The sequence below is a fragment of the Budorcas taxicolor genome, chromosome 5 (assembly GCF_023091745.1).
Source record: "Budorcas taxicolor isolate Tak-1 chromosome 5, Takin1.1, whole genome shotgun sequence".
Taxonomy (NCBI): domain Eukaryota; kingdom Metazoa; phylum Chordata; class Mammalia; order Artiodactyla; family Bovidae; genus Budorcas; species Budorcas taxicolor.
The window spans coordinates 68,984,321-68,996,472 of record NC_068914.1 but is presented as its reverse complement, the minus strand read 5'-3'; the positions used below and the strand labels follow the sequence as shown (position 1 = coordinate 68,996,472).

Here is a 12,152-nt window from a genome sequence, read left to right as displayed (position 1 = left end):
CAAAAGTTGGAAGCAAGAAATACGTCCTTAAGTAGGTGCATGGTTAGAAAAAACTTTGCTATATCCACACAAGAGAATATTATTCAGTGATAAAATGGAAATGAGCTATTAAGCCATGCAGAGATATGGAGGAACCTTAAATGCATATTACTAAATGAAAAGAGCTGGTCTGAAAAGACTGTTTGCTATGTGATTTCAAATACATGACATTCTAGAAAAGGCAAAACTGTGGAGACAGAAAAAATATCCATGGTTGCCAGACTGTGAGGTGAGGGAGTAGGGATAAACAGGTAGAGCACAGGGAATTTTTATGGCAGTGAAGCTGTGTGTGTGTGATGCCACAGCAGGGGACATGACTGAACAATTAACACACAGTAGTGGATACATGACATTATGCATGTGATGGAACCACAGAACTGAACTACACAGAGGATGACAGTGAAAACTGCGGACCTCAGTTAATAATAATGTATCAATACGGGTTCATCAGTTTTAACAAATTTCTATTAATAATGGTTTAAAAATAGCTGCATGAGGAAATAACACTGAAAATCAAGAGAAGTAACAACCAATGTAAGCAAACCGCCCCCCTCCCCACAGGGGATCCAAGTAATGGAGTTATCAGACATAGACTTTAAAAGTACCATGTTGTGTACGCTCCAGAATAAGTGCTTGAGAATTGGACCAGAAAACTAGAAGACATTTTTTTAAATAGCAAGTTGAGAACTAAAAAACACTGAATTAACTGAATTATGAACTCTGTGGGTAGATTTAGCAGAAGTCAATGAAGAGAAAATATACAATAGAGAAAATTTAACTTGCCAAGGTTGATCAGTCTGAACAGATGGTGATAAAATTGATTCTCCCCAGACTCCTCATAGGTAGATAAGTAAATAAACACGAATGGACAATATAATGGGCCCTGGTAGCTCAGACGGTAAAGATCTGCCTGCAGTGCAGGAGACCCGGGTTCAATCCTGATGAAAGGGGGATATCACTATCCATCTTACAGATATTAAAACAGAATATTATAAAAATAACTATGTTAATATTGCAATTTAGTGAACAAATTCCTTGAACATCTCAATAAAACTAACAAAAATTAGGAAATCTAAATAGTCCTGTATCTATAAGGGAAATGGAATCTTTAATTTAAAACCTTCCATAGAGAAAATTCGATACTTGTATAATAAAATAATTACCACAGTAAGTCTAGTTAATAGTTAACATCCATCACCATACATAGCCACAGAATTGTTTTTCTTGTGATGAGAACTTTTAAGATAAGTCTCTTCAGTTCAGTTCAGTTCAGTCGCTCAGTCGTGTCCGACTCTTCACGACCCAATGAATCGCAGCACGCCAGGCCTCCCTGTCCATCACCATCTCCTGGAGTTCACTCAGACTCACAACCATCGAGTCCGTGATGCCATCCGGCCATCTCATCCTCAGTCGTCCCCTTCTCCTCCTGCCCCCAATCCCTCCCAGCATCAGAGTCTTTTCCAATGAGTCAACTCTTTGCATGAGGTGGCCAAAGTACTGGAGCTTCAGCTTTAGCATCATTCCTTCCAAAGAAATCCCAGGGCTGATCTCCTTCAGAATGGACTGGTTGGATCTCCTCGCAGTCCAAGGGACTCTCAAGAGTCTTCTCCAACACCACAGTTCAAAAGCATCAATTCTGCGGCGCTCAGCCTTCTTCACAGTCCAACTCTCAGGTCCATACATGACCACAGGAAAAACCATAGCCTTGACTAGACAGACCTTAGTCGGCAAAGTAATGTCTCTGCTTTTGAATATACTATCTAGGTTGGTCATAACTTTTCTTTCAAGGAGTAAGCGTCTTTTAATTTCATGGCTGCAGTCACCATCTGCAGTGATTTTGGAGCCCAAAAAAACAAAGTCTGACACTGTTTCCACTGTTTCCCCATCTATTTGCCATGAAGTGATGGGATCAGATGCCATGATCTTCGTTTTCTGAATGTTGAGCTTTAAGCCAACTTTTTCACTCTCCTCTTTCACTTTCATCAAGAGGCTTTTTAGCTCCTCTTCACTTTCTGCCATAAGGGTGGTGTCATCTGCATATCTGAGGTTATTGATATTTCTCCCGGCAATCTTGATTCCAGCTTCTGTTTCTTCCAGTCCAGTGTTTCTCATGATGTACTCTACATAGAAGTTAAATAAGCAGGGTGACAATATACAGCCTTGATGTACTCCTTTTCCTATTTGGAACCAGTCTGTTGTTCCATGTCCAGTTCTAACTGTTGCTTCCTGACCTGCATACAGATTTCTCAAGAGGCAGGTTAGGTGGTCTGGTATTCCCATCTCTTTCAGAATTTTCCAGTTTATTGTGATCCACACAGTCAAAGGCTTTGGCACAGTCAATAAGGCAGAAATAGATGTTTTTCTGGAACTCTCTTGCTTTTTCCATGATTCAGCGGATGTTGGCAATTTGATCTCTGGTTCCTCTGCCTTTTCTAAAACCAGCTTGAACATCAGGGAGTTCACAGTTCACGTATCGCTGAAGTCTGGCTTGGAGAATTTTGAGCATTACTTTACTAGTATGTGAGATGAGTGCAATTGTGTGGTAGTTTAAGCATTCTTTGGCGTTGCCTTTCTTTGGGATTGGAATGAAAACGGACCTTTTCCAGTCCTGTGGCCACTGCTGAGTTTTCCAAACTTGCTGGCATATTGAGTGCAGCACTTTCACAGCATCATCTTTCAGGATTTGAAACAGCTCAACTGGAATTCCATCACCTCCACTAGCTTTGTTCATAGTGATGCTTTCTAAGGCCCACTTGACTTCACATTCCAAGACGTCTGGCTCTAGATTAGTGATCATATCATCATGATTTTCTGGGTCATGAAGATCTTTTTTGTACAGTTCTTCCGTGTATTCTTTCCACCTCTTCTTAATATCTTCTGCTTCTGTTAGGTCCATACCATTTCTGTCCTTTATCGAGCCCATCTTTGCATGAAATGTTCCCTTGGTATCTCTAATTTTCTTGAAGAGATCTCTAGTCTTTCCCATTCTGTTGTTTTCCTCTATTTCTTTGCACTGATCGCTGAAGAAGGCTTTCTTATCTCTTCTTGCTATTCTTTGGGACTCTGCATTCAGATGCTTATATCTTTCCTTTTCTCCTTTGCTTTTCGCCTCTCTTCTTTTCACAGCTGTTTGTAAGGCCTCCGCAGACAGCCATTTTGCTTTTTTGCATTTCTTTTCTATGGGGATGGTCTTGATCCCTGTCTCCTGTACAGTGTCACAAACCTCATTCCATAGTTCATCAGGTGCTCTATCTATCAGATCTAGACCCTTAAATCTATTTCTCACTTCCACTGTATAATCATAAGGGATTTGATTTAGGTCATACCTGAATGGTCTAGCGGTTTTCCCTACTTTCTTGAATTTAACTCTGAATTTGGCAATAAGGAGTTCATGATCTGAGCCACAGTCAGCTCCCGGTCTTGTTTTTGCTGACTGTATAGAGCTTCTCCATCTTTGGCTGCAAAGAATGTAATCAGTCTGATTTCGGTGTTGACCATCTGGTGATGTCCATGTGTAGAGTCTTCTCTTGTGTTGTTGAAAGAGGGTGTTTGCTATGACCAGTGCATTTTCTTGGCAAAACTTAGTCTTTGCCCTGCTTCATTCCGCATTCCAAGCCCAAATTTGCCTGTTACTCCACGTGTTTCTTGACTTCCTACTTTTGCATTCCAGTCCCCTATAATGAAAAGGATATCTCTTTTGGGTGTTAGTTCTAAAAGATCTTGTAGGTCTTCATAAAACCGTTCAACTTCAGTTTCTTCAGCGTTACTGGTTGGGGCATAGACTTGGATAACTGTGACATTGAATGGTTTGCCTTGGAGACGAACAGAGATCATTCTGTCGTTTTTGCGATTGCATCCAGGTACTGCATTTTGGACTCTTTTGTTGACCATGATGGCTACTCCATTTCTTCTGAGGGATTCCTGCCCACAGTAGTAGATGTAATGGTCATTTGAGTTAAATTCACCCATTCCAGTCCATTTTAGTTCGCTGAGTCCTAGAATGTCGACGTTCACCCTTGCCATCTCTTGTTTGACCACTTCCAGTTTGCCTTGATTCATGGACCTGACATTCCACGTTCCTATGCAGTATTGCTGTTTACAGCATCGGATCTTGCTTCTATCACCAGTCACATCCACAACTGGGTGTTGTTTTTGCTTTGGCTCCATCCCTTCATTGTTTCTGGAGTTATTTCTCCACTGATCTCCAGTAGCATATTGGGCACCTAATGACCTGGGGAGTTCCTCTTTTGGTATCCTATCATTTTGCCTTTTCCTACTGTTCATGGGGTTCTCAAGGCAAGAATACTGAAGTGGCTTGCCATTCCCTTCTCTAGTGGACCACATTCTGTCAATAAATAAATCTCTTAGCAGCTTTCAAATCTGCAGTGCAGTGTTATTAACTATAATCACCATGCTGTGCATTACCTCCATAGGACTTACTTATTTTTTAACTGAAAGTTTGTACGTTTTGATCTGCTTCACCCACTTCACCCATCCCTCAACCCCTGCCTTTGGCAACTGCCCAGCTGTTCACTATATCTTTGAGCTTATTTCATTTTAAAGATTACACATATAAGTGAGATTACGTGGTAGTTTTTCTCAGTCTAGTTTATTATACTTAGCAAAATGTCCTCAAGATCCATCCATGTTGTTGCAAATGGCAAGATTTTCTTTATAATGGCTGAACCATATTCTAATGTGTGTGTACCACATTTTCTTTATCCATTTATCCATTGATGGACACTTGCTTCCATGTCTTGGCTATTGTAAGTAATGCTTCAGTGAACGTGGGGTGCATATGCCTTTTCAAGTTAGTATTTTTGTTTTTCTCAGATAAATATCCAGAAGTGGAATTACTGGTAGTTCTACTTTTGATTTTTTGAGGAATCTCCGTACTGTTTTCCATGTGTGCATGCTAGTTGCTAAGTTGTGTCAGACTCTTTGTAACCCCATGCACTAGAGTAGCCCACCAGGCTCCTCTGTCCATGGAATTTTCCGGGCAAGAATACTGGAACGGTTTGCCATTTCTTACTCCAGGAATATTTCAACCCAGGGGTCAAACTCGGGTCTCCTGTGCTTGCTGCATTGGCAAACAGATTCACACTGAGCCACCTGGGAAGCCCACTGTTTTCCATAGTGGCTGCATTAATTTGCATAGTGGCTGCACAGTCCTACCAATAGTGCAAGAGGGTTCCCTTTTTTCCACATTCTCACCAACACTTGTTTCTTGTCTGAGAATATCCATTCTGACAGTTGTGATATCTCATTGTGGATTTTACTTGCATTTCTGTGATGTTCAGTTCTTTACATAGACAACAAACAGAAAATAAAATATTTAAATGCATTTACATTAGCATAAGGAATACAAAGTAGGAACAAATCTAATGAAAGATATGCAAGACTGCACTGAAAACTACAAATATTGCTAAGAAAACTAAAGACCTAGCTAAAGGAAACTATACCATAGTTGATTTGAAAAACTCAATATTATTAAGATGTCAGTTCTTCCCAAACTGACCTACCAATTAAATGCAATTCTAATCAAAATTTCAGCAGTTTTCCTTGTGGAAACTGGAAAGTAGATTCTAAAATTCATATGAAAGTACAAAGGACCAGAACAACCAAGGCAATCTTGAAGAACAACAAAGCTGGAGGACTTAAAGGATGTGGGGTCAATTGGTTATCCTTAACCCAACCTAATTAGATAAAAATGAACCACAGACCCAAATGTGAGGGTAAAAAAACAAAACTGCTAGAAAGAAGCCTGAGGAGAAAATCTTACAGATCTTGGGATAAGTAAAGATTTCTGAAACAGGACATTAAAAAAAGAACTAGTCCTAAGAGATATAATTGATAAAGACATTAAAGTGTCACTTTTTTTTAAAAAATAAAATGACACTCTTAAGAGAAAAAATATTACCATACACTGGGAGGTCAATCTGCCACACATATATCTGACAAAGTATTCATATTCTGAATATGTAAAGAATTCCTACAAATAAACAGATTACTCAAAATATTTTCTTAAACAGGGAAAAGACTATGACAAACATTTTATTTAAAAAGGATATCCAGATTGCCAGTATGCATAAAAAGATACCCTCATTAGACAACAGGAAAATGCAAATTAAAGGTACAGTGACATATTATCCTATTCCACCAGAGCAGCTAAAATTTTAAAAGACTGACCATACCAAGTGTTGGTAAGGATGCAGAGCAGTTAGAACTCTCATATATTGCTGGTGGGCAGGTGATGACTAGGCTTTCCTGATGGCTCAAACGGTAAAGAATCCACCTACAATGCAGGAGACCTGGGTTCAGTCCTTGGGTCAGGAAGATCCCCTGGAGAATGGCATGGCAACCCACTCCAGTATTCTTGTCTGGAAAATCCCATGGAGAGAGGAGCCCGGTGGGCTGCAGTCCATGGAGTCACATAGTCAGACACAGCTACGCATGCACACAAGATGTGATTAATAATTTGTTAGAACCACTTTAGAAAACGGCCAGTTTATTAAAGTTAAAACATATATATTCTGTATGACTCATTCCTGAATATGTACTCAAAGAGAAATGAGGACATATGTCTACCAAAAGCATATTCAGCAGTGTTCATAAAAACTTTATTCGTAGCAGCTTCAAACTAGAAACAATTCAAATTGTTATCAAGAGGAGAATGGATAAAATATGAGGTATTTGTAAAATGGATAATGGGATAACAATAGAGAACTGTGCAATAAACACAACTTAATCATAGAGATGAAATGTTGAACAACAAAAAATCGAGAGATGGAAGTATATACACTGTATGATTTCTTTGATGTGTGTGGGTGAATAGAGTCCCGAATCACCTGTCAATACATAAATATATACTTGCGCTAATAAAGGACAGAAACGTGGTTTTAGTGCCAGGGTAGGCAGTGAGGGAACTCTGCCTATAAGCAATACCATGAATAAATCTCCCAGTATTGAGTAAAAGAAAAAAGCCATCTGTAAAAGAATGTGCGCTATGATTCTGTTTGCATGAAGTTCAAAAACAGGCAAAACTAAACTGCAGCTTTAGAAGTAGATTAGTTGGTTATGTTTTCAGAGGACAGGGAGAGTAGAGATTCAAAGGAGGGAATGGTAGGGGCCCTTTTGGTATGCCAGTGCTCTTGACCTGTGAGATGACACCAGTGTTTGCTTTGTGGGTTTACATTCTGCTGTACATTTATATTCTACTCATTCTTCAGTAAGCCTGTTATCCTTTAGTAAAGAGTTAGAAACCAAAAACCTAAAAGGTCTATAGCTACTAAATGAGTGTCAACATTTATAGGTGTTTTTCTGTTGGTTTTTTTTTTTAAGGCAAACTTTTTATAAAATTAATAAGGTATTACCTTTTTCATTTACTTGTTTTGCATTATACATAGATTTTTCCATATTATTAGAAAATTTTTCCGTTTAGAAAGGCATGCTTTCAAACTGAGATGCATCCATAATCAGTCTTAGCTGTCTGATCCTTTAATTTACTACTTTGGTTGTGATTTATCAATTGCAAACTTGCTTTTAATTTTAAATTTATAGTTATTTTAAACCCACGATATCTTCTGGGAGAATGAAGAGCTCATGATTATCAGGTGACAGGCAAACTCATTAGTAAAATTTGACTTCTTCCCTTCTTAGAATTTTTATCTGCACAGTTTCCTTATTGATGCTAATTTTCTGGTTTGGCATTTGTAATAGTTCTGTTTGTTACTTTGAGGGTATGAGCTAGATCTGTGCATTATTATCTTTGCGATTTTCAATAAGCATTGTATCCAGTGATCTTTGCTCTGATTATTCACTGAAAATACTTATCTCTAAGTAAAATTTTTTTGGTCGAGTAAAATATTCACTATATAGCTTTGTTCAAATAGGAGAGTATGTATTACCATACTTGTTCATATTAATTGTTTCTCTTTTTTTAGAGAAAATCTCTTCATGAAAACAAATTAAAGAGACTACAGGAAAAGGTAGAAATCTTAGAGGCAAAGAGAGAAGAATTGGAAACAGAAAATCAGGTGTTAAATAGGTAATATGCTTGTTTGTATATATGCCCCATGTGGTATTTTGATGTTATAGAGCTTTGTTTCTGAGTATAATGTACTTGGGTTGCTTTTAAAATATAAATTGAAAACAATCCTAAAACTTTATTAGACTCCTCATTCATTATCTTTGCTATTTTTTTTCCTGATTGAATGTTTCTTCAAACCAAAAGGTCTTTAACATATGCTTTTCTGTTTTGTATGGTTGGGACTGACGGAAAGGTCAGTCCCTGGCTTTGGTAGCCAGGAGTGGTGTAAATCCTTGCTGCTGAGACAAGACCGTTTAGTGATTACAAGTTCGAAATTGTGGCCACTTTGAGAACTTTGAGTTGTCAAATTGACAACTCAACAAGTTGTCTCAAATTGACAACTTTGAGTCAAGGCTCAGTTTTTTACTGTTTTGGTGTGGAAAATATTATTGGGCAGTAGTTTCTGGTTTTTATTTATATCCAAGCACAACTAATAATCTGCATCATTAGCAGTTTTGAGCAGAGATTTACCATTTTAATTTAGTAGTAGTGGCATTGTATGACCCATGTGATTTAAGTTAATAAAATCTTTTCAAATTCAGCTAATTAGTGGAAGTCTTCAGCATTGTGGAGAAGGAAATGGCACCCCACTCCAGTATTCTTGCCCGGAGAATCCCATGGATGGAGGAGCCTGCTGGGCTACAGTCCATGGGGTTGCAAAGAGTCGGACACGACTGAGCGACTTCACTTTCAGCATTTAGACAGTATCAGACTTTTCTGTAATGGAAGTTGCCTGTATATCAAGCAGTGATGCTTTACAATGTGCACTGGTCTTTTGGGGTATAATTAGTACTAAAATGTGAACAGTTGTGTGTGGTTTTTTTTTTTTTTTTTTTTTTTTTAAGAACATCCAGGAGGTTTCCAGACTGTGGAATAAATGCCAGTTTTACAAATACTCTCTGTTCTAAAGTGAGAAGCCACCACATTCATTCTAAAACAAAATTCAACTTATTTCAAAATTAATGGTTGTGGAGGAAGTGTTATCAATTCAAGAGTGGGCAGCTATGGCACAGATCACCTAGAACTTTAAATGGTTTTGAAACTATATTTGATTACTTGTGATTATTAGGAAATTAATGTCCAAAAAAGTGGTGAACTGTGAAGGCCTGAAAAGTTTTTTTTAATCCATGTCATTTTCCCTTAAGTTGGGTAGTTTGACCTTTGTCATTAGGTACATTAAAAAATAGGACAAAATTAATTAGCTATGTTTGACCATAGTTTGGAGAAGGCAGTGGCAACCTACTCTAGTACTCTTGCCTGGAAAATCCCAGGGACAGAGGAGCCTGGTAGGCTGCAGTCCATAGGGTTGCTAAGAGTCGGACACGACTGAGCGACTTCACTTTCACTTTTCATTTTCATGCATTGGAGAAAGAAATGGCAACCCACTCCAGTGTTCTTGCCTGGAGAATCCCAGGGATGGGGGAGCCTGGCGGGCTGCCATCTATGGGGTCGCACAGAGTCAGACACTACTGAAGCGACTTAGCAGCAGCAGACCATATTTCACCTACAAAATTCATAATATTCAACCTGGTATTTTCTCTATTTCTGTTTGATTCCTGAAGTAAAATAAGGCACTTTTTTTTTTTTTGAGGAGTCCTTTTAGTTTCAAGATTCATGGGTTGGGGGAGTAGAATTAAAGTAAAAATATCAAAATGTTTTTAATCTCTGTTTTTATTGTCAAATAAAACTTTAAGTTGACAGCCTACAGGGCCAACAATAACACATATAACTAAGATGCCATGTCATGTTTCTGTTTATCTTTCTAGGTAAACCGCATTTTATGTATTGCCATTTCCTTCTCCAATTTTAAGTATTATATATTGGTAAATCTTAAAAATCCTTCCCTCCCAATTATGTTCTGTGACTCATACTGTTCTTCAACAGAATATAACTGTATTAAGCAACAGAAATGCTTTTCCTTTTTAAGACAAAATGTTCCATTTGAAGAGTATACAAGGCTTCAAAAAAGACTAAAGGATATACAGAGAAGACATAATGAATTTCGAAGTTTAATTTTGGTTCCTAATATGCCTCCATCAGCATCCATCAATCCTGTTAGTCTTCAGTCATCAACTGTGATTCCAGGCATGGAATTGTCCTTTCCTCCTCACATGCAGGTATGGGCATTTATTTTAGGAGAAAAAAGTTAGATAGATACTTCTGTAAGTTTTATGTGTTTAAATAGTTAAAAACCTAAATCTTTACCAGAAAAATTGCTGAGAGGCACAGTGGATTTGAATCTATCCTTCAATGATGCTGCTAGGAGTAAAGTCTCCTACTGGGCACCTGAAAGGAAGAAACTGATAAAGTCTTTGAGTAGACTGTTGAGTTTGTAGGTCACTCATACAATTCTGATTATTACCAGCATTTATGCAAAGGTACTGTACTGTGTGCTTTCCGAACAATATTTAATCCTAATGAAAAATGCTTTGAGGGGAGATATTAGTATTCCCAGTTTGCAGATGAGGAAGCTGAGTCAGAGAGGTGAAGTGACTTGTTCAAGGTCATAACTGAGAGCCGAGTTTCATACCTAGATCTGTCTGTTTCCAAAACTTGAGTGAGTTTTACTTTATCAAATCCCTGAGATGTTGAGGGAACCAAATTGATCAGATGACTTTCAGAAGATGAACTGTTAATAAGCAATGACATTTTGTAATGTTGTAAGCAAGGAAGATTTTTAATGTTGTAAGTCCCTGAATTGTACTTCTGATGAAGCGCTTTGTTTATGTAATAAACTTCTGTCAAAGTCGTCTTGTTGGAAAGTTGCCACATTAGTACACCTGGGCCCTGCATTACTATTATCTAATTTATTCTGTGGTGAACTTTAAACCTAGAGAAGAACAGACTCTGGGTGGCTGAAGGCTACAGCCTGAGGCAGGAGCAAAGGGAGGACTAGTTGGTAGTCTAGACCGTGCTGGTGGTGGTAGACTGCTGAAATGGTCGTCCTTTTCTTGCCACATGTTGCAGACCTGAATAAAAGAGGCACTGAGGCCACTGCCTAACGGTTATTTTTCCACCAGTTTTTCTAACAGCCTTTCTTGCAATGCTTTTTCTGTGCTTTTAAGGAGGAACAGCATCAAAGGGAACTCTCTCTACTTCGCAAAAGACTAGAAGAACTTGAAACAACACAAAGGAAACAACTAGAGGAACTTGGGTCTCCTGGGGAATGATTTGCTTGGAGAAAAGGCAGATCAAAAGGGATGAAATCAGTGACTCAATAAAGCTTGAAGTTTTAATGTATGTGGCATTTTAGATACTTTATTACTGTTTGCCAAAACACTTGAGTGTGCCTCAAGAAAAGGTACTAGCTACACGCTGTGTTGCATGAATGTCAGGATTTTAAGGTTATGGTAATAAGTGAAGCCCTAAGACAGCGTCAGAGATATTTAGAATATTATTGACAACCCTTTGAGAATGTAAAATAAATGAACAAATAAAAAGGAACTAAATAGGGAATCAGGTTTTTCAGTTATCAATTTTACTTTGTTGAGTTTTTTTAGGGGGGGTAGCATTTTGCCTAAATAGGACTATGTTGCATTCCCTCTTCTTTGAGGTGCTTAGCAATCACATGGTCAGAAACGTTTTCTGGTTTACTATATGTAACAGTTACAAACCTCTAGTTCTTGAAAAAAGATGACAATTTAAAGTCAGCATAAAACTTAAGATATCTATATATATTACACAACACTACCTTTTCTAAAAGCTGTGTGCACATAATTTATTAAAAGCTTAATAAATATTTTTCTAGTTATATTGTTTTGTGTTTAATTTTGTTTTAACCATACAGTGTAGAAGATCTCACTAATTTTGGCTTCACTGAGTTAGAATTAGTAGAAAATAACAAAGTACAAATAATTAAATCCTGTGGCTGTATAACAAAACAAGGGCCATTTATTGTAAAACTTGAACCCAGTGGGGTCCCTTTAGAAATAATGTTGGTATTTAACTTTGTCTCCTACTGTTTTGGATCTAACCAAATTGTTATAAATGTTTTATTTCTCTGTGTCCCTAAGTATGCCATCAT

General features: G+C 37.9%; 1 protein-coding gene across 1 annotated transcript in view; it reads left to right on the top strand.

The window, feature by feature from the left end:
• CEP83 (centrosomal protein 83) overlaps nucleotides 1-11,298 on the top strand; it is a 134,128-nt gene extending 122,830 nt beyond the window's left edge. Inside the window, exons 14-16 of the mRNA XM_052640012.1 lie at nucleotides 7,983-8,086; nucleotides 10,056-10,245; nucleotides 11,194-11,298. Of these exons, the coding sequence (XP_052495972.1) occupies nucleotides 7,983-8,086; nucleotides 10,056-10,245; nucleotides 11,194-11,298 (399 nt within the window). The remainder of the gene's footprint in view (nucleotides 1-7,982; nucleotides 8,087-10,055; nucleotides 10,246-11,193) is intronic.
• Nucleotides 11,299-12,152: the final 854 nt, after the last annotated feature.